The sequence below is a fragment of the Homalodisca vitripennis genome, chromosome 7 (assembly GCF_021130785.1).
Source record: "Homalodisca vitripennis isolate AUS2020 chromosome 7, UT_GWSS_2.1, whole genome shotgun sequence".
Taxonomy (NCBI): Eukaryota; Metazoa; Arthropoda; class Insecta; order Hemiptera; family Cicadellidae; genus Homalodisca; species Homalodisca vitripennis.
In genome coordinates, this window is record NC_060213.1 from 59293943 (window position 1) to 59318624 (window position 24682).

The 24682-nt window shown below is 35.5% G+C and overlaps 1 protein-coding gene across 2 annotated transcripts; it reads left to right on the forward strand.

The window, feature by feature from the left end:
• Window positions 1–4084: 4084 nt before the first annotated feature.
• LOC124365873 lies at window positions 4085–24047 on the forward strand. Of its 2 annotated transcripts, none has more exons than XM_046821970.1 (2): window positions 4085–4210; window positions 21437–24047. In XM_046821970.1, the coding sequence occupies exon 2, from the start codon at window positions 21664–21666 to the stop codon at window positions 23506–23508; it is 1845 nt and encodes a 614-aa protein (XP_046677926.1). In that variant the 5' UTR covers window positions 4085–4210; window positions 21437–21663; the 3' UTR covers window positions 23509–24047. The 2 variants fall into 2 exon arrangements, with proteins under 2 accessions (XP_046677926.1, XP_046677927.1); XM_046821971.1 differs by lacking the exon at window positions 4085–4210 and adding an exon at window positions 5555–5678.
• Window positions 24048–24682: the final 635 nt, after the last annotated feature.

The window sequence follows — 24682 nt, forward strand, 5'->3', positions numbered from 1 at the left end:
GAACCGGCTTCGTTGTGTGGTTTCATCAGAGCTCGGTTTTTCTCTTCCCACCTCTTCTGCCTTTCTTTCCGGGGGATTATCGGCTCACCTCTAGCGATAGCCTCTTCTATCCTCCGCTTTCGTAGTTCGCCTCTCGAGAGCCGCTTCTTTTTTGGCTCTTCCGGCCGAACTTCGCCTTCTGACAAGAGAAGTCTGTCTTCCTCCATTGGGGTCATCTCAGACACTCTTATTTGCTCAATCGGTAGCTCTTCTGGTTGAGTTTCGCTTACCTCTTGAGTTTCAGTTTTGTTTTTGTTTAGTTTTTCATTCTCCATTTCTGATCCCACGAGAACCGGGTATTTGCAGTCCATCTTCCCAGTGACCCGATTAGGAAGATAAGGGTAATTACGACTGGGTGTCCCCTGGTTCCCAGAAGGCTCCGTTGTAGACACTGAATATACCCCCAGTGCCACGAGACTCTCAGCACGGGTCGCATAACACCTTAGTCTGGGGTTGTTGGTAAAGTAGGGGTGGGACCATCAGGAAAGGAAGGGATAGGTAACTACTCTCAGTTTCAGGGCCAAACCAAGAGGGGGAAAAGGTTTTCTACCCTTGTCACTGGAATAGTGACAAGGGAAGGTGGCTTCCTCCCCTTGCCCTGCCACTCCCTTAGAAGTTGCAGCACAAGACGAGGATGGTACATCACCCACGATCCCATCTGGGACAGTGGTTGATGCCGATGAGGATGCCAGTCCCCAGCCAATAAACCATGACATTTATTTTTTTTATCCAAGAAAAAGTATTTTTACAACATTTTTTTATACTAAACATGTTTTATTATGATAAAAATCACAGAATAATGTAATATAATTTTTATAGAACAATGCTCTACCAGAAAAATGACTGCTTTAAAAATATTGTTCGTTGATTTACTTTATTTGTATCTATTAATTATATTTGTACCATGGAAAAAGAGAGCTCCGAAACGTAGAAAAGTGTCCCAACCAAAAGATATACGATAAAACTATCTCCTCCAGTATCGCCAAAAGTAATGAGGTGGGGTTAGGGGTTAAGACTTACATGTTTGAGAAAACTAATTCATTTGTAATATATAAACTAATTGAAGTAATATATTTAAAGGTATTTTACAACAAAAGATGAATATCACTTCTCTCTAGTAAAGATATTATCAAATAATAAGATTATGTTGCACTTTCGTCCATGCACTGATCTAGGAACTATTGGACTATTCTTACGAAGTCCACTGCACGTTAAACTACTCAATAGTCCAACACGTGTGAGGACTCTTTCGTCGTGTTGTTTAGTTTGTACATGACTAAAATCTAACGAACACGTTGTGACGAACCAGAGTCTGCCGGTTGTTTATTTACTTTGTAGTTGTGTTGTCGTGGTGGGGCGATTATATCCTTACATCGTCTTAGGCAAACATAACATATTTAAGAACCAATAATCAATCACGTTAATTATGCTCGTATTCTGGGGACCAGTAAGGAAGGTACTGCTTTGTACCGGTGTCTGCTTATTCTACAGATCACGAATTAATCGCATTTCGGTAACTTCTCTAGCAAATGACGTTATGTTGCATTCTTCATATATTGGTCGGCAGTGGGATATATTCGGAGCAACGGCACTTTCGCGGGACTTTAACAAGAGCTGCCGCCAAAGACGAAATCCTGAAAAAATATGTGGATTTTTTGTGAATTTTTGTCTCTGAGATGGGTCGATTCCGATACTAGATACCGCGGTTCTTTCCAGCATCGATGTCAACAGAAGTGTTTAAAATACGAAAAGAAAATCACGAGTTCACAATATTACGACTAATGACGAGTAGACTCTGAATCTCAAATCCAAGATTCTCGATTAGTAACATATGTTTGTACTTTCTGTGGATAGGGAACCAATTTAACTATTCAAGGACATCAGCTAATCAGCAGTATGGAAATTACCGATTAGTAACACATTTTGTGCTTTCTATGGATAGAGAACCAAATTAACTATTCAAGAACGTCAGCTGATCAGCAGTACGCAAATTACCGATTAGTAACACATTTTTGTGCTTTCTGTGGATAGAGAACCAAATTAACTATTCAAGAACGTCAGCTAATCAGCAATACACAAAATTACCGATTAGTAACACATTTTGTGCTTTCTATGGATAGGGAACCTATTTAACTATTCAAGGACGTCAGCTGATCAGCAGTATGGAAATTACCGATTAGTAACACATTTTTGTGCTTTCTATGGATAGAGAACCAAATTAACTATTCAAGAACGTCAGCTGATCAGCAGTACGCAAATTACCGATTAGTAACACATTTTGTGCTTTCTATGGATAGAGAACCAAATTAACTATTCAAGAACGTCAGCTGATCAGCAGTACGCAAATTACCGATTAGTAACACATTTTTGTGCTTTCTATGGATAGGGAACCTATTTAACTATTCAAGGACGTCAGCTGATCAGCAGTACGGAAATTACCGATTAGTAACACATTTTGTGCTTTCTATGGATAGAGAACCAAATTAACTATTCAAGAACGTCAGCTGATCAGCAGTACGTAAATTACCGATTAGTAACATATTTTTGTGCTTTCTGTGGATAGAGAACCAAATTAACAGGTTCCCGTAGATTGATTATTTTATTATATCTTTCAGTCGTACGTAATACATAAATAGGTTTATATAAATATTAAGTTTATATCGCACATTTGTGAATAAAGATGTTTGATTGTTTCAAATGCTGGTATTATAATGAATACAAATATATATCCATACATTTTTACTTAAATAGAATAAATACTGGAAGCTAAATTTATAAACTACTACTTCTATCATTTAGGAAGTAGAAGGTAGAGAATATGAGTGTTTAGTTTTAAAAGCATTCTTAGGCTTATTTTCCACGAAGGTTAAACAAAGTTAAAAGCAGAGTTCACGTGAAATTCTTTAGTTCATTTTTTAAACTTTTGCAAAGAACCTTGATGCTTTTTTTTTTAAATCTTATAAATTAAAAAGTTCTTCGGATATTAACAATTATTTCTATAATCGAACTTTATTAAAAAGTAGACAATCCGTACAGTTTCTACCAGGGTTCCAATCTCTGATTTAGGATGCGGCTTCCTGTATGAAGTGGTCACGGATTTAATTAATTCTCAGAGAGGTCAACAACATCTGAAAATGGATTTGAATTGTTTTTTTTATTAAAAAAAAACGAAAGTTATAATCAATTGAAAAAGCCTTTAGTGTAGAAAGAGTCCTGTATTTAAAAAATAAGTTTACCCACAACTAAAATGTAATACAAAATTTATATCTAATAACGTTTTAGTGAGAATGAGAGGAATGAAGTTTTTTTAACTATAGAGAAATCAAAAATGTTTAAACAATATTTAATCTTTAAATACAAATTATTTCAAGGAAATACGTGGTTTTAAGTTTAAAAAAATGATATGTTGAAATGTGAAAATACACATCAGGGTATGTCAGACGCTATATTCATCTGTCAAAATTGTTAAAAATAAGTTTTTGGTCATGGCTAGTACATACAATAAAGAGTACAGATGGACATTTTCCAAAAACCATTTGTTATTCAAGATTCCAAAAATATAATTCCACTGAAAATAAAATCTAATATTCTTGAAGGAAACAGGATTTTTCCGGACATTTGCCATCGGTCAGTGAGACAAAAAATCAGTAACACTACGTTTCGAGATCTGCAATCCGATCTCTTCTTCGGGTAAATAACTAACCTAATACATAATATTGTAAATATGTATTAGAAGAGTTATTTACCTGAAGAAGAGATCAGATTGCAGATCTCGAAACGTAGCGTTACTGATTTTTTTGTCTCACTGAACGATGACAAACGTCCGGAAAAATCCTGTTTCCTTCACAATCCTTCCATCGTCAAACATAAACTTCAAACAAAGTAATATGCTTACTAGTGCAATACTTTTTATTACAATATGTGCTGAAAAGGAAGGAAAAATGTTACACAATTAGCTGCTTGTGTGACCAGCGACTCCAAGAACAGGGTCAGCTTGTTATCAGTGCTGTGTCTGCGCAGATGCCTGAGTCGTGTGTCACTCTCACTCAACTCCAGGTGTATCAAGGTACTGTCAGCCACTGCACTTTGTTCTACAGTTAAAGTGACAGTAGTTCTAGACAGGTCAAGATACAGATGCGTGGCGTTTCGAGCTTTTGGAATTTTACCAGTGGTAAGTTTTTTTTATAGATATAAAAAATTCTAAACATGGGTAATCTTTTAAGGAATGAGGAGGACTCCGTTTCTTATGTTGATGTAGTCCTTACAGTGTCCGACTAATATTTTGTAATTAGATTTCATCAGTGATGGCCGTAATTTTAACTGATTCAATTCAAAATCGTTAAGGGAATAGAAAGCCACATACTATTACATCAATGTCTGTGTTAGATACGTTTATTAGCCAGCGTGCTTCAATAAAAAGAGTCAAGGTGGATGGCATTTGAATCGTTATCTCGGTTAATACAATAGGCAATAAACTTCATTTGTACATTGCTTTATCATTGCAAATTCTGTTGTGGCTAGTACATGCAATAGTACAGATGGTATATTCTAAGTATAATGAGTGTACAAACTTTAGTTCTACAAAAGGAGTTTTTTTCTTTTATTTTAACCGGTTTCAAACAACTTTAATGCCATCATATTAAACCAGCACGTTATCTTACGGGTTCAATATGGCAACCATTCAAAGTTTTTAAAGGGCAAACTCATTCATATCAATTAAGAATCGTTCAGTGAAATGTGTTTTTATATTTTTGAGTAATTTCCATCAACTTTTGTTTTTGTAGTTTTTTATTAATTTTCAATTAGGGGTTCTTACAAAGTTTTGATAAATATACAGTCAGTACCGCATTTCCCTATAGGCCCACTAGGCCCAGGCCCAGGCCTAGGGCGCAAAATTTTAGGGGGCGCATAAATATTAAAGTACACAAAAGAAAAAAGTTGCGGCGGCGGATGGTGTTGGCGCTCGGCAATTGGATATTTGCCCAAAACACCAAACTTTCTTCTCTTGTACAAAGTATTTATATCGAAGCTACAAAATTAATTTTTTTCATCAAATACAATATGTTTCAAATTAACTTATGTGTACTCATGTTATTATTTCTAGCTGTATTTTACGTTTTTTTTATTTTTTGATTGAAATCAAATAAAAGACTTTAAAAACTCATATGTTTTAACTTATTTTTACACCATACAAATGACCACTGTTATTATAACAATAGCTAGAATATTATGTTACAACTGGTTCATTGCTTTTATTTATTAAAAACACTCATATATATATATATATATATATATATATATATATATATATATATATATATATATATATATAAAATAAAATATAATTATATATATATATATATATATATATATATATCTATTGTAATTATCTTTCATCAAAATTACGTAATTAAGAAAATTACTGGATTTCTACGTAAGTGTAATCAGAGTCCTCTGGGGGGGGCTCTCTTTGGTCTGTAGGCCTAGGGGCGCCGAATTTGTAAATGCGGCCCTGTATACAGTAATATATTAACAGTACCAGTTACTAAAGTGAGTTAGGTTTTAGCCAAACCTAGTAAATAGGTTCGTTTGCCAGCTCAATTCAATTACATACATCAAGAAAGTGACCGTTCATTTGTGTAAGTTTTACTCATCTAATATACAATATAGCAACTCAAAAGTATACACATTTTTAAGTCATCCAATTTAAAAAAAATCAATTCTATTTAACAGCAATTAAAAGTTTCAAAATTAAACTCTTATGTATAAACAAATTAAATACTTTAGAGTTGAACTGGTGTGTTTTAGAATCCTCAGATAATTAAAAATAACTCTTGGTAGGATTTTGGATGTTTGTCATCTTTATACATTACAAACATTGTATCACGGTTTTTGAGGAAAAGGTTAGATTTCAATCCTCGAAATTTAGTGTTCCATTTTTGTAAAATAAATTGATGGTAAATATAAAATATCCTAATATCCTTTCAAATCATCCATCGTCAAAAACAAACTTCAAACAAAGTAATCTTGGTAGGTTTCTGTACGTTCAAGAAAGAACTCTATTGATTTTAGGATCAAAGAGTCGTAATTAGGGTAAAAAATAATTTCTAACATTTTTATTTGGTCAAGTTAGTATTCATTATAGCAACAAGAAAATCACATAAAATTTTATCATATGACATAGTAAAACATGTAATGAAGTTATTTTGTTGGGTTTGTTGACAAGTATTTTGTAATTTTCTGCTGGGTCTTCTGATACCTCATTGTACCAGTTTATTATCACCTAAGCTTCCACAAATTTAAACTACAGTGGATTGTTGATATAACAAATATCAAAGCTACAACAAAATTCTTTTTAATTGAAATTGGTTGTATGTAGCCAGTATTCACTAATGTGTGTGTGTGTGTGTGTGTGTGTGTGTGTGTGTGTGTGTGTGTGTGTGTGTGTGTGTGTGTGTGTGTGTGTGTGTGTTTTACATCAGGGGCACACCGACGTTAGGGGAACGAACAGAATCTGTCCCTCCCCCATCCATTTTATTTCAAGCATATTCAAGAGCATTTTATTTCAAAATAATCGATCACCTAATAGTCTATTTTCAACTAAAAATAACATTTATACTGGAACTTTAAAATCAGTTATAATTAAATATATTAATTAAAACTTTTTTAATCTACGAAATGCAAAGCACTGCACATAGGTAGGTGCAAATATTTCACCGTCACACAACAGCTACGAAATCACTTTCGGTTAGGTCTTACTATTTCTTCTGGCTTCTACCTGTACCTAGTACTTTCAGTATCCGAGTGCAAAACGTACTCGTACTGGATTAAAATCATACGTTTCAAAGTACTGCTAAACGTTCCTGTGTCTGTTACTGCTAAACGAGTCCGAGTACTTTGTACCAGGAACGGTATATGTGTAAAGTATTTGTATCGTAAAAGTAAAGTAACCTGTACCGGGTACCTTCGGTTTGCGCTTTCGGTAACTTGTACTCTCAGGAAAGATGAGTAACCGGTACAAAATATCTTTTGGAGTAGTCCTGACCAGGGTGACCAGACGTCCGGCTTTAGGAAGACATGTCCTCCTTTTTAATGTTTGTCCGCCCGGCTTTTGAAAATGACGTAAAATGTCCGGCTTTTTGGAGAACGCTTAAATGTTCTAAAATAGTAGCAACATATTCAAAATTCTTCCGAAGTCCCGAAGATAGACCATGAAAAGGTATTGCAGTGCATACTTAATGCTATGGAATGTGAACTGCTGTTAGATTAAGTTGTATGTTGAGTGTTGTCTATAGTGTCACTGACTCACTGTTAAATTCTATCCGCTCAGCTGCATTGGTGTTACTACCCCTTGATTATTCATTTATGTATTATGAGTCAATTTTGTTAAAATACGTTATATATTTTTCAGTTATAGTGATAATACCTTGTCTATGTTAGTGATGTGAGTGTGTGTGTTTTAGTATAGTTTACTAATAATGCAATAAATCAATGCAATTAATTAATTCCAATTATTTCACAAAAATTTCTTGTTAACATAATTCTAAACATTAAAGAGAAAAATTCTAACAATCATTAATTCAATCTAATGCCTCATAAAAAAGAATAGCCTTAAATAATATTTTTATCAAATCAATATTATTTTAATAATATTTAATTTTTAGATTGATATATCAAAACAAATCCAATTGAGTTTTTTTTTTTTTTTGCATTATAATATGCTTCAGTTCTAATTTATAATGTGCGTATTTTTAAACAATGTATAAATAAATGTTTTTCGCAAAGTTTATAAGAATTTTAGTACTATATCCTCCGTTTTGCTTTAATGTTCTTCTCAACCCCAAAAGGTATCCTTTTATCCTCAAGTTGTAGCAAGGTCGACGTAGCAATTGGGTGTGATATTTCACATCAACATGACGCTGATCCGCAAACTGAATTGTCCTTTAATGTCCCCTCTTTTGAATGTAAGCAATGCGAAAAAGAAAAACAACGTGTTAAGTACTACGTTTCACTTTCTAACTTTCACTTTAAGATGAAACTTGCTGCTTTTAAAAAGTAAATATGAAGACCTACTCAAGCATCATGAGGTACTTTTACAAGCACAAGGGAGGGAGAAAAGAAAGTTACGACAGTTTGATCGACAAAATTCTGGTAATAGCGGACGACATTCCGATTATAAACAGGTACGATGTACTTAGGGAACCAAAAATTCATGACACTCACTCGAAGGATGGTCAGAATAGGTTTGAGGAGCGACTGAAACCTAAAAGGAAACGAAACCGAAAGAAAAAAGAAGCATCTAAAAACTCATCCGTCTTATTTAAGCAAAATATAATTCAAAGAGACATATTTGACCCGGCTGTTGACACTACAATGAACACCGCCGACGGAGTTTGCGAAGTAACAATGTGTAGTCAACCTAAGAAACTTAACGTTTTTGGAGACAGTCACGCTATAAACATCTCTGGTATATTGCAAAGAAAGGTGTCGCATAGTGTTTTTGTTTGTGCCAGTTCCAGTGCTTCCTCTGACTACATACTGAAGAACGCTAAAAGTATGGCAGATTCATTGACAAAGAACGATACAGCAGATATAATTGTTGGCACTAATGATGTGTCAAACTGTACTCCCCCCCCCCCCCCCCCGTATGACCGACCAGCTGTTACTCTGCCAGGACATCTATTGAGATTTATAAGGGCCAACCAATACACGAACTGGGTCGGCGTCTCCTTACCACACCGTTTTGACCTCCCTCCGAGATGCTACACCAACAAACTGGTGAACCAGGTTAATCACCGACTTAAGAGCCTAACTAAGGAGAGGATCAACGTTATCGACTCTCGTCGGCTGGAACGAAAGCATTTTACACGACATGGCCTTCATCTGGATGCCACGGGTAAGGAGGTTTTGTGTGGACTGATTGCACAAGGTGTTTCTTCACCATTTCCTCAATGCAAAGATCAGTTGGAAGCCAACAACAAGCGTCGCGATTCCAGACACTGGGAATTCGCCTGTGAGATCGGGAGTCACGGACATCATGCCTTCAGTTGACTCTTACGACCGCACTCCAGCCCCAGTTGAGCCCACCACTGGGACAGAGTCGCCACCTCTGGATTCCTTGTCATAGTTTCCTCCCCTGCAGCCCAGTAGGAGATCGATGTCGGGGACAGGGAGCCTTGGTGATGCTGACTCAAAGTATGGTTCTGCCAAGAGGATACCAGTTCTCGTTAACGAAAGTTTTTTAGATGTAAGCCAGCAAGTAGAGGTAACCAACCTTGTTTAGTTAATGTCCCGATTCTAGATTGTGAACTTTCTGGTATTAATGTCTCAGTCCGTAGAAATGTTCAAAACAACAAACTCAAAATTCTTCACCTAAATATCCAATATTTACGTCAAAAATTTGATGAAGTGGAGGTATTATTGGCTACCGAAAATCCGGATATTGTTTTGTTTACCGAACATGGTCTGAAAACCGATGGAATTAAAAATGTGAGTTTTGATAATTACACGCTGGTATGCTCATATTGTAGAGGAGTTCGTAAATTAGGAGGTGTTGTTATATTTTGTAAACGTGGTATATCCTCTGAAGTAATCGATCTCTCTCGTCTTTCAGAAGACATGAACATGGAAGTTTGTGGGGCTAAATTCACTTTGAAACAATCTTTTACTTTCAACATTATTGGATTATACCGCTCCCCTAACGGAAGCAAAAATGTATTTTTTTACCGATTTGTAGAACTTTTTGAGCAACTAAGTAAAAAGAACAATCAGATGATCCTTGGAGACTTCAATATTGATTGGTTTGGACCATTCAGTAGCTCTCCAGGACATGAAAGACCTCTTACCTTGTTACGATCTGAGACAACTAGTAAGCTCTCCCACTCGTGAGGACTTGGTCTCCGGCAGGCAGTCATTGCTGGACTGGGTGGTGACTGACATGCCGGAGGGGAGGGTGGCTGTTGAGGTGTTCGGAACAGGACTTTCTAACCATTTCGCTCAGCTCGTCTCTGTATTTGGCGCCGTCGGGTCAATCGTTACCAACACACGTCCTAACCGTCAGTTAACCTCAAATAACATTTGCTTATTGCACCTCATGTTGTCCAGGGAGCCGTAGAATGACATAAATCAGTTCCTGCCAGCAGATAATACATTTGTTCGATTTTTACAAACTTTTAGTTATAATTTTGAAGTCGCTTGTCCTAAGAAATTAGTTAAATTAAAACATAATAACAATAATAAAAAGTGGATTACAAAAGGTATAGTAACTTCAAGCAAAATATTAAAATCTTTACATTTCAATTTAAGAATAAGCCCAACACAAGAGAAAAAGAATCATTATAAATGCTATAAGAAGCTTTACTCTAAAGTTATAAAAAATGCCAAGTCCAAATATATGTTTGAAACACTCTCATTATCTTCCAATAAAAGCAAAGACGCTTGGAAACTCATCAAGCCGAATGCAAGAAAAGGCTTGGGTTCGAATTCTGAATTTGAAATTGAGATTGAGGGACGTATGGTAAAGAACAAGCAAGAAATTTGTGCCTCATTTAATAGGCATTTCACGACAGTGGGTGAAAATTTGAATAAAAAACGGCACGAACCTCCTTTACAGTTCCAGGTGCAGAAATACCTGCATGATAATCCAGTATCGATGCACCCGGTGACCCCGAGGGAGGTGGTCTCTGCTGTGAAGAGGTTAAAAAACAAAACATCCTCTGGTATTTACGGTATACCAAGTAAAGTGGTAAAATCTTGCATTCAAACCATAAGCCAACCTTTGTCTAACATAGTTTCAGCTTCTTTCGGACAGGGCCAGTTCTCTCGGGCACTGAAGAGCACAGTTGCGATTCCAATACACAAGGGGTGGCATTGTAATACTCTGGATTCTTATCGTCCCATTTCTCAAATTTCTACTTTTAGTAAAGTCTTCAAGCTATTTTTCTTGGCCGATTAAATTTTTTCTTGAGTTCGAATGAACTTCTACATATGAAACAATTTGGATTCACGACGGGTAAAAGTACCGGAGAGGCAATAAGTTTTTTCGTGTCGGATATTGTGACCGAGCTGGATCAAAATCGGCGGACTGTGGGGGTGATGATGGATTTGACAAAAGCGTTCGACTGTGTCGGTCACCCACAGCTTCTGGAGTGTCTAAGGTGTCTCGGTCTGGGGCGCTTGGCTCTACAGTGGCTGAGCTTGGTGTCCCTCAGGGTTCGATCTTGGGACCAGTACTCTACAACCTATATGTAAACAACTTACCCCAGGCGATCCTACATAACCAGCTTGTTATGTACGCTGACGACATAGCCCTCGGATTTTCTAGCGGGACAGTCGAGGAATTAATAGTCATATAGTTTTGACACAGTTGTATCAATTTTTAAATCATTTAAATTTGCATTTGAACTTCAAAAAGACAGTTTCTTGGAATTTTTAAAACATATGAAAGATAATTCACCTTTTATTCTAATTAATAACTCAGTAGTACAACAAAGTAGGTGTGTCAAATATTTGGGTGTACAAATAGATGATGGCCTCAGCTGGCGTACTCATATCAACTGTGTATGCCAGTCGCTGTCTTCGACTGTATTCCTAATGTCCCAACTTGCCAAATACCGTAACAAGTTTCTTCTTAAACTTGTATACTGCTCTCTCGTTGAGTCTCGCCTGAGATATGGCCTGCTGGTTTGGTGCTCAGCTACACTAGCACAAATTAATAGAGTGTTTGCGTTGCAAAAGCGTTCGTGTACTCGCTGGACTGAAAAAACGAGAATCATGTAACATTGTTTTTAAATAATTGGACCTCTTAACGCTACCGTCACTGTATATATTTGAAACAATAATGTTTGCAAAATTTAACAGTGTAGCAGTTACTGATGGATCCGCAGTACACGAGCACAACACCCGGGCTCGAGTGAACCTCCGCCAAACTCCACACCAGACCGTTTGGGCGGTGAGTTTACCGCACAATGTCGGTGCCAGGTGCTTTTGGAGACTTCCTGAACCGCTGAAGTGCATCCAAAGTAAGGAAGAATTTAAAAGAAAACTAAAGGAGCATTTAGTGGCGGGTTGTTTTTATACGGTGGGAGAGTTTCTAGTATAATAATGTTTTTGTTTTGTTTTTCTTGCATTATTAGTTGGAATTGTAAACTTCTTTTTAATCGGGCATAAACTAATAATTGTAAAGTTGTGACTCGTTTTACATTTTTAGTTTTTTTACAATAATTATGTAGACTAATAAAAAAAATATTTAGTATAAAATTTACTGTTGCATAACCATTGTATTATTATTGTTTTACTTTATAAGCTATGTATATACAGCATGTACTTGACTCTGTCATACAACAAAAGTTGTCTTACGACATTAAACGAATTTGAATTTATAGGAATTTGCAACTGGCCACCCTGGTCCTGACTGATCAGTTGTCACAGTAGTGTGTGTTTCCAAGCTCTGAGCAGTTCTGAACTGTGTTAGTTTGTTGTGGTGCGCCTGAATTAGCTCCCCCTGGACATAGCACCCCTCGCTACTGACGTCATTTTGACGTCACGAAAGGGGGTGCTAAATCAACACAGGGGCTGTGTCCATGCCCTAAATAAGCACCCCCCTGGAATAGGGGGGTCCTAATTCAGCGCCTTGACCGTGTCCATGTGCTGATTTAGAACCCCCTTTAAATCAACGCCTATACCGTGTTGATGTGAATAATAAGCACCTCCTACTAAATAAAATAATAAAACTAAGCATATTGCGATTTTTAATAGGTATATTTATTGTATTGCTATGATTTGACTGTTGTATTTAAAAAACAAATAATTAAAAATACCTATTGTAAAAAATACTATACATTGAATATGCTTATGTTAAAAAAAAAAACTAGACTCTAGGCATTCAAAGACAACTTTATTTTAAAGTAAATTTAATTTGAAACTATGCTACAAACCACGCAGAAGGATTGATATTGTTTAAATACGGCATGTAATTATTAAATTCAACATGAAACATTGAATTTATTATGTTTCAATGCATATTTAAATGTCAATTAAATAAAATTAGACCATAGGTTTAGTTGTACATAAAATATTTACTGAGTACAAAAATATTTCGCTCAAATAATTAATTGTTTACGCAGAGGTGTGTACCTTCGTCGGTCAAGATTTGGGCCATCCAACAAATTCTACAAAGAACAATTTTATACTCTAACAGTGAACTCTTTTGTGTACAATACGAGCTTAAATTGTTTGTTGGGAAACATCGGGAAGTAAACAAAATTATATTAGTTTTTAATTTGATATAATTACACTTCGAAAAAACTACATTTTCGTGAAACTATTACATCAAATACGTAATTTAGTTATGGCTTCATATACAAATAGGGTAGTTTTAATTGTATTGAGAAACATGATCCATTGAGTTTTCACGATTGGATTAAATTTACACTGGTAATTTGTTTGTTTTTTTTTTAAATATTCTTTATTGCAGGAAACAATATTAACAATAAAAATTGTTTTAAATTGTAATTGTAATTGTCGTTGTTTGTAATTATTTGTTTTTGTATTGCAAGCGTCATATAGAAAGAAAAGTCCTAATCTAATAACTAATACAATTAATTTTAATTCTGAGTAAAAATAATGGATAAGTAAATTTAAAATAAAAATTACTTTTTGGGTACGTGCCACCTGTCGCCGTTTCCTCGATAGTGGCCAAATTTTCTTGGATATCAGAAGGGGAGTTGGAATTTTTTTTAATGTTTGTGAAGACTATCCCAGCGACCCATCGCAAACTCGTCAACTGAGTAAAATGTTTTAGACACTAAGAAGTGTTTTAATCGAGATTTAAATTGTTTGTGGTTATTGACGCGTTTGATCTCTTCAGGAAGCCTATTGATTAGCCTTACACCAACCTGAGATGGCAAGCGTTCAAAAACAGTAGTTCTGTGCTGTGCCATACGAACGCTGTCCCGGCCTCTAGTTCCGTATTGGTGTACGTCGCTACCACGAAGTGAGACGCACTTGAATCGGCAGTATAGCACGACGTCGAGAATGTAGAGGCTAGGCAAAATCAGTAATCCAAGCTCCCCGAAGGCTACTTTACATTCTTCAAAGGCTTTGATTTCAAGATCTGGTTTGGTTTTTGATCGAATGCAGAGAGTCGTATCGTCAGCATACTGAATCATCTTTCCATTATGGATTGATGAACTCAATCTGTTGACGTAGACGAGAAAAGGACAGGCCCTAGAATCGATCCCTGTGGGACTCCATATGGCATTTTAACTTGTCCTGAGAGGGTATTCGCGATCTGCACACACTGCTCTCTGTCATTTAGGTATGACGAGAGCCATTTGTGAGGCAAACCACGAACACCGCTTGACCATAACTGGTGCAACAGTATTTCATGATGCACACAGTCAAAGGCCTATGAGAGGTCGAGAAATATGCTAAGCACATGTCCCCGCCTCTCCAAACCATCGACAACAGAATCAATGAGACTCGTGACAGCATCAATAGTCGATTTGTTTTTTTTTTCTAAATTGTTCATGACAAATAACTTCAAAGCGATCGAAGAAATCTTCTAATCGTCGAAGGAAGGCTTTTTTCGAAAATGTTGCTGAGGACCGAAAGAATGGAAATTAGACGATAGTTACTTGCAACATAAGGATCGTCCTTTTTTTTAAATTGGAATGACTTTTCCTGTCTTCAAAGTGGACGGGAAGACGCCTTGGGCGAACGACAGGTTAATCAATTTTGTGAGTGGTACTGAAATGTGCTTAAAACAGCGCTTAAGTAACCACACAGACATCCCGTTGATGTCACCAGACTTTTTCGGCTTCAGCTCTCGCACCATACGGACCAACTCCGCCTCGCTCACAGGAGACAGGACTATTGACGAGACCGATCCCATCAATGAGTCCTCTCGGGTGCTGTTCCCATTAAAACATGGGTCCGGCCCAGCAACTTTGGAGAACAAGTTATTAAACTCACTTGCCACTTCAAGCGGATTTTTTGTTATTTTACCGTGTATTTTAAGGTTAGGTTAGAAATGTTTTAGGACTTGTGTTTGAGTTGTATTTTTAATTATAATCCATGCACTTTTTAAAAAATTTTCAGTATTCATTAGTCTATTTTCGATATCCCGAGCCTTAGCGGCTTTTATTCCTTTGCGGTAATTTAGCTTGTATGCTCGAAAGAAATTTTTGAATTCTTCATTTGTCGATTCTATTTAAATTGAATAATACAATTTTAATGTTTTGATTAATCCAAGTGTTGTGCTTTTTGTCTGATCGCTCTTTGAATGACTTATAAGTGATGTTCAAATAAAAGTTAAAACGGTCTGTAAACGCAGAAAACGCTTCCTCCGCATGATCAAAACTATCAATAAAAAACCAGGATTCTTTTTGGAGAAATCTGTTAAGAATTTGGATATTTTGAATTTTAAGATCTCTTCTTATATTTACCCTAAGAGGTTCGATCTTCGGACTGAGATTGCCGATTTTGTAATGACGTTGTCGATGGCCGTACTCGATGTAGCACTCACTCGTGTTGGCGTGTTCACGGACCAAACTAAGCCGAAAGAGGTGAGAATATCGCGTAGCCGCTGGTTCAGGGGGTTGGTGTGGTCCAAAACATCGATGTTAAAGTCACCTGAAATGATAAACTTCAACGAATTAGAAAAGAGAAAATTTAGAAGGGATTCAAATTTTTCAAAAAAAATTTATTGAGCAACCATTTGGGGATCTGTATAAACCAATGATTGTAATTTTTCCTACGGAATTTAGATTGACTTTTATACCTCCCACTTCAAAGTCTAGAAGTGGGATTACAGTTGATTACAACTGTGATCAACCTTGAAGGGTTGGAATATCAGTCTTTTCTTAACGAAAATTGCCACACCTCCGCCTTTGCAATGTTTTCGGTGAAATATTGCTGCCAATAGAAAATTGTCAATTTTAAACACAATATCCGCTTCAGGTAAGAAGCTATGCTCAGTGACGTTTTCATACGTCCGGATGGAGCTCCCCAGCCATGAGCGATACCTCATCAACTTTATTAGAAGCTGTTTGTGCGTTTTGGTGCATAACAGAAAATTTTGATTGTGAAAACGGAATTTTGTTATTTTGTTTTTGTTTAGAATTTAGGTTATTCTTTTGTACATCCGATGGTGATATCCTTGATTTTAAGTCACATTTGATGTCACTAGAATTAAAGAGTTTTTTTTGGTTGTAGCTGCTTTTCTTTTTGTTAAGCTTTACTACGTCTGCAAACGTCTCAGAGGGCAGCGTCGGGGGCTCCACTGCAGCCGGTGTCTTGTAATGAATGCTCAGTGAATACCCTTAACTTGACTATCAGTAGATTTTCTATTGGTGATGACACCAAATAAGCAATGCCTGTACAATAAAAGTGACACAGCATATATACTTAACTAACTGTGTATTAAAACCATAATTACATTTTCCCTTCCATAATATTTCAAAAATTAACTTTTTCCTGTTAAAATAACAAAATAATCTAATGTAAATTCAAATAAAAACCCGGCTTTTATTTTTACAAAAATGTATAACTGTGTATACAGCAATAAATATCATATATTGAAGAAGAAAAATAACAAATTATGGTATTTTTATAGTTGACAAGGATTCATCTTATATCTTAAAAGGATGAACCATTAAATAAAAACAGCATTTATCATTAGCTTTACTATGCTATCTAATTACTGTTTAATAAGAAACTTACAGGGAAAGAGCCTACATGGGCTTTAATTACCTGTGCGTAGACTCAAAGTTTAAAAATTGTAGATTTACGTTCTTATTATCTTTATCAGTACGTTAATTAATTTTTTAAACATATTAATTGACAGATTTAACTGAAGTATAATAAATAATAAATATGATTTAATTAATTCTGTTAATTAGAGATATTTATAAAAAAATTCAGAAAACTAAGTCATGAGTGAAAATTTTTAAAAAAATAGGACAACGTTTGCTAGAGGGAGGAACCCTAAGGTCTGTAACAAGCTTGTTAGTCGGAGCACTGATTATGTAATATTAAGTATATGGTAATTTTGAAGAGAAAGTAGGCATTTTGAGAAACATATTACCTCATCGTTTGTCAGAAAGTTCAACACAATCGTAGATTGTAGCTTATAAGTGACAGCGTCACTAAATCAAGATACAAACGATATTTACAACTAAATTAAATCTCTAAAAGACAAATCTCCTCCTGTTGCTGATTGAATGCTGGGGGTGCTAATTCAGTGACTAGGCCATGTCCATGCTCTGAATAAGCACCCCCTTGGAACAGGGGGATGTTAATTCAGGGCCTCGACTATGTCCATGCGCTGAATTAGAACCCCCCCTGCCGTGATTTCAAAGCCCAAGGGGGTGCTTATTCCAGGGGGTGCTAAAGCAGTTGTCATTCGTTATCACTACGAAGCAACACCGCCCTGGGCAGACTGACGATTTGCGCATTAAAACGAGCAGTTGCCAATTACGGTAACAAACCCTCGTCAATTTAATATGTGTTCAAAGTTAAACATTGTTAGTAGTGCTTTACAAAATTAAACGCTCAAGATAATAACTAAAAGCTCTAAGACGTGACTAAAGCAGAATTTTGTGGACAACCCGTTGAGAATAAAAGTTGAGATGTTGAGATAAAAGTTAGTAATAACCTTATTTCCATACTATTTTAAAATTATAATTACATACTCAATTACAGTACACTTACATAAACATTTGGTTTTTATCGAATATCGTAGTTATGAATTTTCAAGGTTGCAGTTTGTTTGAACAGCGACAAAATCGGCAATTTTCTTGTTGTTATCGATATAAAAACTGAAAGTTATTGTTAGTAAACAGTTTTATGTGCAGAAACGCAAAAATAAACAAGCTAAGTTTTAATATAACTTATGTTATTGTCAACTACTATTACTTAGTTTCTGGTCAACTTTCAAACTCGGATATCTATAACTAAAACTTAACAGTCGTGAACTAAATTACCAACATAAACTAAAGAATCTCGGACATTCTACAAATACAGGCCTGACATAGACTAACTGTGTTACAATGATGTAACAAAGACTTTGCTGGCATCCATAGTTTAAAGAAGTTTGCTTTGTTTTTGCCATTCAATATTAAGGTGATTTTGGTTAAGACACATATTTCCACACTCTAACTACTGTGACGTTGTAATGATCAGTGATTTGACTGTTGAGAAATCTGACAGACTTTAGTGTGCACAGAATGACTGTATCAGATTTATTTTTAATCGCGGACGACAAGAGCATGTTTTGCCATTTTGTCAGTAGTTATCACTCATGAAACTCCAAGAACTACACCGATTCCATATTATTTCCATTCTACATTAAATTATCAAAACTATAACTCCTATTTATCTGTCTGATCACTTCAATTTTATCTCTGACATTAGTGAACGACCTTCTAGAAGGGGAGCCACTTTACTAACAAATCCAGTTCATTGATCAACAGTTTTTAATAGGTCGTTCTCTGTTCAGGCTTGTCGCCTTTGGAATGCTCTCCCTGATTATATTAGAAGTATTGAGAGTCCAGCGTGCTTCATGGGGAGGGTCAGGGACATGCTGCGGTGCGAAGGGGTCTGTGGGGTTGATGGGGGGTGATGCTTGTGGAGTGTGTGAAGTCAGACAGTGTGTTTGGAGTGGTTGAATGTGTTATTGTTTCTTTAAATTTTCTCTTTTACATTCTTAGCTTCTTTTAAAAATCTTTCATTAAGAATTATATTTTTAAGTTCATGAGTTATTTTATGTGAATTAAGCAATTCTGTTTAATTTTATTACAAAGTATAAGTGTGTTAACAGTTTATATATTTCTGTATTCAATTATTGTTAATTTATTGTATATGATATGAGGTTGAGTGGTAGAGAGGGCTTTAAAGCCCTAATTCCACCTCTTTAATAAAGGCACTTTTAATTTCATTTCATTTATAACTACGTTTTGGTCTGAAGGTAGACATCAAGATGTAGCTCTGGTCTCCATTTGTGATCTAAACTTAACTATTTTGTTAAATATTTTGTTAATGTTATGATTTAATTTAGTTTTAATTAAATAAACTTCATATAAACTGGATTTATTGCAGAAGATTTTCATTATCCCAGTAAGCTTACTGGGTAGTAAGCTGGTAGTAGATAGATTGGTTGTAGAGTGGTTTAACTACCAAATTTATACACGCTATTCCTCCACTTTGTACCACTTGGTCTTTTTATTAGTTCAGAAGAACTAAAAAACAATCATTTTAGGACCTAACTAACATTTCAAACATTTACTGAGGGGGGAGCCTCCAAACCCCCCTACTGACCTGAGGGTGTTTCTATAACCCCGACTTCATCGTGTTCTGAAAACTCCCAGAGAAGATATCTGGGTGCGCCACTGCATTAAACTCAAATGCCGAATTTGGAAAATGTCCGAAGTTTTTACTCACTTCGCGATTTAGACGTATGAAATACCCAGAACGCATAGTGTTTAAACATACTTGCTCAATCGGCAAAGTAAACACGTTGTCGGATTGAGCAAACAGTAAATGCCCACAATCCGACATGGGCACTCACTTTTGGGTGCTGAATAGAGTTCCTCAAGCACCATACGTGTAATTCAAAGCATTTAACCCAGCCATCCTCTCTCAGAGATACAAAATACCCAGTCATTTATGAATCAGGATAAATACCTAATATTCATAAATATTCGAGTATTTTAGAATCACGTCTTGTAGTAAGTTTAAAAGAAATACACGCAAACTTATTTTTCAAAGTTATTTCATCACTAGAAGGTTATTGAAATTAATAAATAAAGCTGGGACTTACTACTACATTGAAAGATTAAGAAATAGAATCAAATAGGTCTAATCTCAATAGTTAAGCAAACAAGTTGAAGTAACAATTTGCAAACACTGAGATCAAAGTTGAAAAATTCAGGTCATTCATAAGCCTAGGAATAGATTTATATAGATTTAAGAGTCTAGATTGTCAGAATTAAGGATTGTAACATTATTCTTAAGGAGTAAACTTCAATGTTCTTTTACAACAGCCGGCTCTTGAATATATCTATCTAGGATAATGCCATAAATATCCGAATTTCTCCAACTTTTATCTCAATGTTTTTAAATTTTCACTTCTAAATATTTTCCGCTTAACTTGTTTAGGTTAGATGGGTTAGACCTATTTAATTCTATTTCTTAATCATAATCTAATAGTAAGTCCTGATTGTTCTCATATAATAATTTTTTCTAATAATGAAACAACTCTGAAAAATTAGTTTGCATGATTTCTTAATATTTTAAAATTTACTCCAAGATGAGACGTGTTTGGAAAATTCTAAAATACTTGGTTATTTATGGATGTTAAGTATTACCCCGGTTCATAAATAAATGAGTATTTTGCATCCCTAAATGAGGATATCAGAAGTCTGCCCAGGTCTGGTTTGTTTGTGTTATGGTTTTGCTTAATCTCCTGAGGACATGTGTACTGTACTTAGACGATTGAGTAAATGTGTTTACCCACAAACCGCTCTAGGTATTTTTGGCACCGGTCAATATCCGAATAAAATACTCACTTCGCAATGTTTACAACACATTACTCTTAAATTATCAGTGTGAGGTTTTCTTTAGGGTTTGTCTGCCACTGTCAAATTAATGGTTCACAATGTAAACACCATGTCGGGAACAACAACACCCACACATGGACTGACTGACTGACCGTTGGTTGGAAAAAGAAGGGAAATAGAAAGCACATGTTAGTTTTTATGTTGACGTATGCTTTTGAATCAATACAGTTTTTTAACTACCGTATTCTAATGGGATTTAAGTCGAGTGTAATTCATTACTTAAAGGCATTGTTTGTTATTAATGGGGTTTTTACATTTGGTAGGTATAATATAGGAATTTCAGGAACTTTCTATATAGTAAAAAATCAGTCATATCAAAGTTATAAACCACAAAGTGTTAATACAAGTCTAATTTTAAGATTGATTGTTATGTGTATTTTAGGAGATTTAAATAATTTTTTTATGTTATACTCCATTCTATCCTAATAAAATATTACATCACTAAAAAAATATGAGTTGATTAGGCTATAGTTCTACATTTGAATTACTTGTGCAATGAATGTTACAATCAACATAACATAATTAATCTGACCGCTTTGAAATCCACCAGGATTGTTTTGTTTTTGAGATACCATCATTTAATTTTACTACCAATTTTCCTCATCAGTTGTAAGTTTATCGCCTATATTGTATCACCAGTTTTATTGTTTTTAAATGAAAATAAATTTGGTTACAGAAAAGATTTACCTAGTATTACCATGATTGTAGTAAACCAAAATTGGCATGTCAGAGGAACGACAATTTTATCACGCCAAACCCATTCCTTTTTTTGCTTGCAGGACCTCAATTGTGAAATGGGCGAACACCGTCTGCTGAGAGACAGTCCTCTGTCTTCCTCGGTGACAAGAAGCTATCCATCATTTCAGTGGGAAAAACAGAGACATCTCTTTATGCTTCTCTGGCGTATTTGCTATGTGCTACTTCTTGTAAAACATTCTCACAACTTGCTACTGCAGCTGACAATTTACGTACAGATGCTAAATTGTTTTTAAGAGCCAACAAAGAGATGTTTCTCAGTAATTTAAACCAACTGCATGATAGACTTTTCTCAGAAGATCAACGGCAGCCAAGAATTATGTTCGAACATTGCCTGCTTTATCTCAACCAGCCCGACTACAGAGGAATTCAAGAGGTGCTCCTAATCCTTGCTTCAATGTTCAGTACTTCTATCATTGTCTGGTTTAAAGATGGAGAAGGGTCTCTGAGAGTTGACCCTTGTTTCCCTTCAGTTGCATCTCCTGTAAACATCCTGTATTGTAAAATTACTAATCACTTTGATCCTATCGTGCAAATTGTCCTGAAGGATCAAATATTGGCTTCCCCTTTCCAGAAAAAACTAACAGTTGTTACCTGGCATGTGGATGGCCGATGTAAGGGAAAGTTAGAGACAGAAAAGGAATATAAAATTATTGATGAAATTCTTGCCAAACACAACATTGATGTAGCTTGTGTTCAAGGTGTAAGATATGAAAGCCATGAAATATCAACAAATCATTACCAATGGTGGTATTCAGTTCCAAATAACAATGTTCTTAGTGTTGCGTTTTTAATTAACAAGCAAAGTGGAATAACACTAACTAACTTCCATTCTCAATTGAATGGCCTAATTTCTGCAGATGTTTTTATGCATCAAAAATGTATAAAATTGATTGGTTGTCATTATTCTACCAATCACACACTGTATTCACAAACGACAGTTGCACTGACACAATTGTTAAAATCAGTCTCAGAATTATCTCAAATCATTCTGTTTGGAATGTCTGATGAAATTGATGACTTGGTACCGGTCCAAAAGGAAGTTGTTGCTACAGATAAGATATCTAAATTAAAAAGTGTTTTCCTGCAAAATTTGGCTTGCGATTACAATTTATGTACTGCCTTAACCTTTTCAAACGAACAGCCGACGTCATCAGCTGAAGTTAAGTCAGATGAGGAATTGCATCAAAGCAGTCATATTTTTATCCAGAGAGGTATCTTGCAGGTGAAACAGCACTATCGTTGGTGGGATCGTATCTCAGATCATCCCATTATTGGCTGCACCATTGAACAAAACTGTCAACCTAAAGTACTTGATTGTAATGTAAAATCTTCTTTTCTTCTGGTTGCCACTTGGAATGTTAATGATTGTTCCACAACTGAAAATCAAGATAGTATTGACAAAGTCTTAAAAGAATTGAACATTGATCTTACATGTGTTCAAGGAACTAACTTGGAGCACAGAATGATCTCAACTTCTCATTACAATTGGTGGTGTTCTGGTTGTCAAATCCCAAATATTAAAAGTGTTGCTCTTTTGTTGAGAAAAGACTGTGGTGCAACCTTATCTAATTTCATTTCCCACTCAATTAATTTATCTTCAGCAATTGTTTCCATAGGAAAGAATATGTTTATAGTGGTATGTTGTTATCTTCCTGACTCCTCAGAACAGAGTACATACAGACAAGTTTCTGCAGATCTTTTAGTCATTCTTAACTCAGCTCCGTTCTCTGCAAAACTCCTCCTCTTGGGTGAATTCAATGCTCATATTGGAAAAATCGATGTTACGGTGCCTCAGCTTGATATTTTTAACAGGCCAGGACTTCAACATGAGCTTTCAAACAAAAATGGGGAGTTTCTGAAGCAGTTGGCATTACTACATGATCTCTACTTCTGTTCAACTCTGTTCCGGACCCATCGTGAAAATGAGGTAAAAGACCAAACGAGTCACATTTTGCTGCAAGAGTATTTTCCAAAGTCAAGAGCCAGCAGTTGGAACAGTCCCTTGTCCGAGCACACTATAGTGGGATATAGTATCACCTTAGGTGTCTATCCAGCATCATGTGCCCAACGAAGGAGAATCAAAGGTCGTTAATTTTCTCAATTCTTCCAGTATGGGTAATACCTTGCTCTCTTTAGAATTGACTAACATGACACCCTAATTTTTTAATGTTACTACTGAAATATAATTAGTTCATGAGATTGAGACAACACTTTAGAGGACAATAAACTGTGTTTCTCCCATTACATTTAATTTATATTTTTTATCTCAGTCAAGATCTCAGAAGTCATGTGTTCGTTTCTAATACCATGCTTGGTCTTTACCAGTATGATTAGTGAATCAGAATATTTTTGAATAGTATGAACGTTAGATTTTAATGTTTTAAAATTGTATTTTATATCTAATCATGTATTAGTTATTAACCTTATTGTTGATATGTAATGTAATTATTATATGATATTTGTTGTCATATTTTTCTTAAATTTATTCCTTTTTATTTAGAAAAGTACTGTTAAACTTTAATTAAATAGTGACTACACAATTTTATAACTTTTATTTATTGTATGTTTAACATAAATGATATTGAGTTGTATGAATTTTACATTTAATGATATTAAAGTATTCAAGCAAGAGTAAGAGTGTGAATTTATTACACCTACCTGTGTGACAAATATTAAGGTATCATCACCACTTTGAATTAAATAATGTGATATGTCATGTCAGTAAATTACATTTTACTAAAAGAGGGTGGCCACCCGACCGGGAATAACCTGAGAATTTATCGCACCGGGAATAAGCCAGGAATCTCCTTGTATATACCGGGAAAATTTCTAAAACAATTTTTCGGTGTCTAAGAACTTATGAAATCAAGAAAAATATTAGTTTATTGAATCAGGACTGGTCCGTGAAACTGTGAATGAAGATCACCATATGTTTACGAGACCCACTTGATGCCAATTAATCAAAGATTGCCTTCACTCGTATAGTAAGTTTAGCTTGGTTAGATCTAACCCTGGCACTTTAAGTCCCTCCCTTATAACTAAATGTAACGATCCATTGGGCAATTAAAGTCGGCCGACCGATCGTCTCAGTTCAGTCTATGAACGATTGCTCCTCACAAACCGATGAGTTGTCAGATTACACTGATTGAAATAAAGAAAGTCATCTTATGTTTTGATATCACTGTCAGATTCAAATTCGACTGAATTAGCTGCGTTTATGCATAGTAGAATGTGTGACAGGCAAGAGGAAATTACTGAACACCTAG

What these genes read in the sequence shown, in the direction of transcription:
- LOC124365873 (XM_046821970.1), top strand. Translation starts at nt 21,664, where the DNA reads ATGTTTCTCAGTAATTTAAACCAACTGCATGATAGACTTTTCTCAGAA.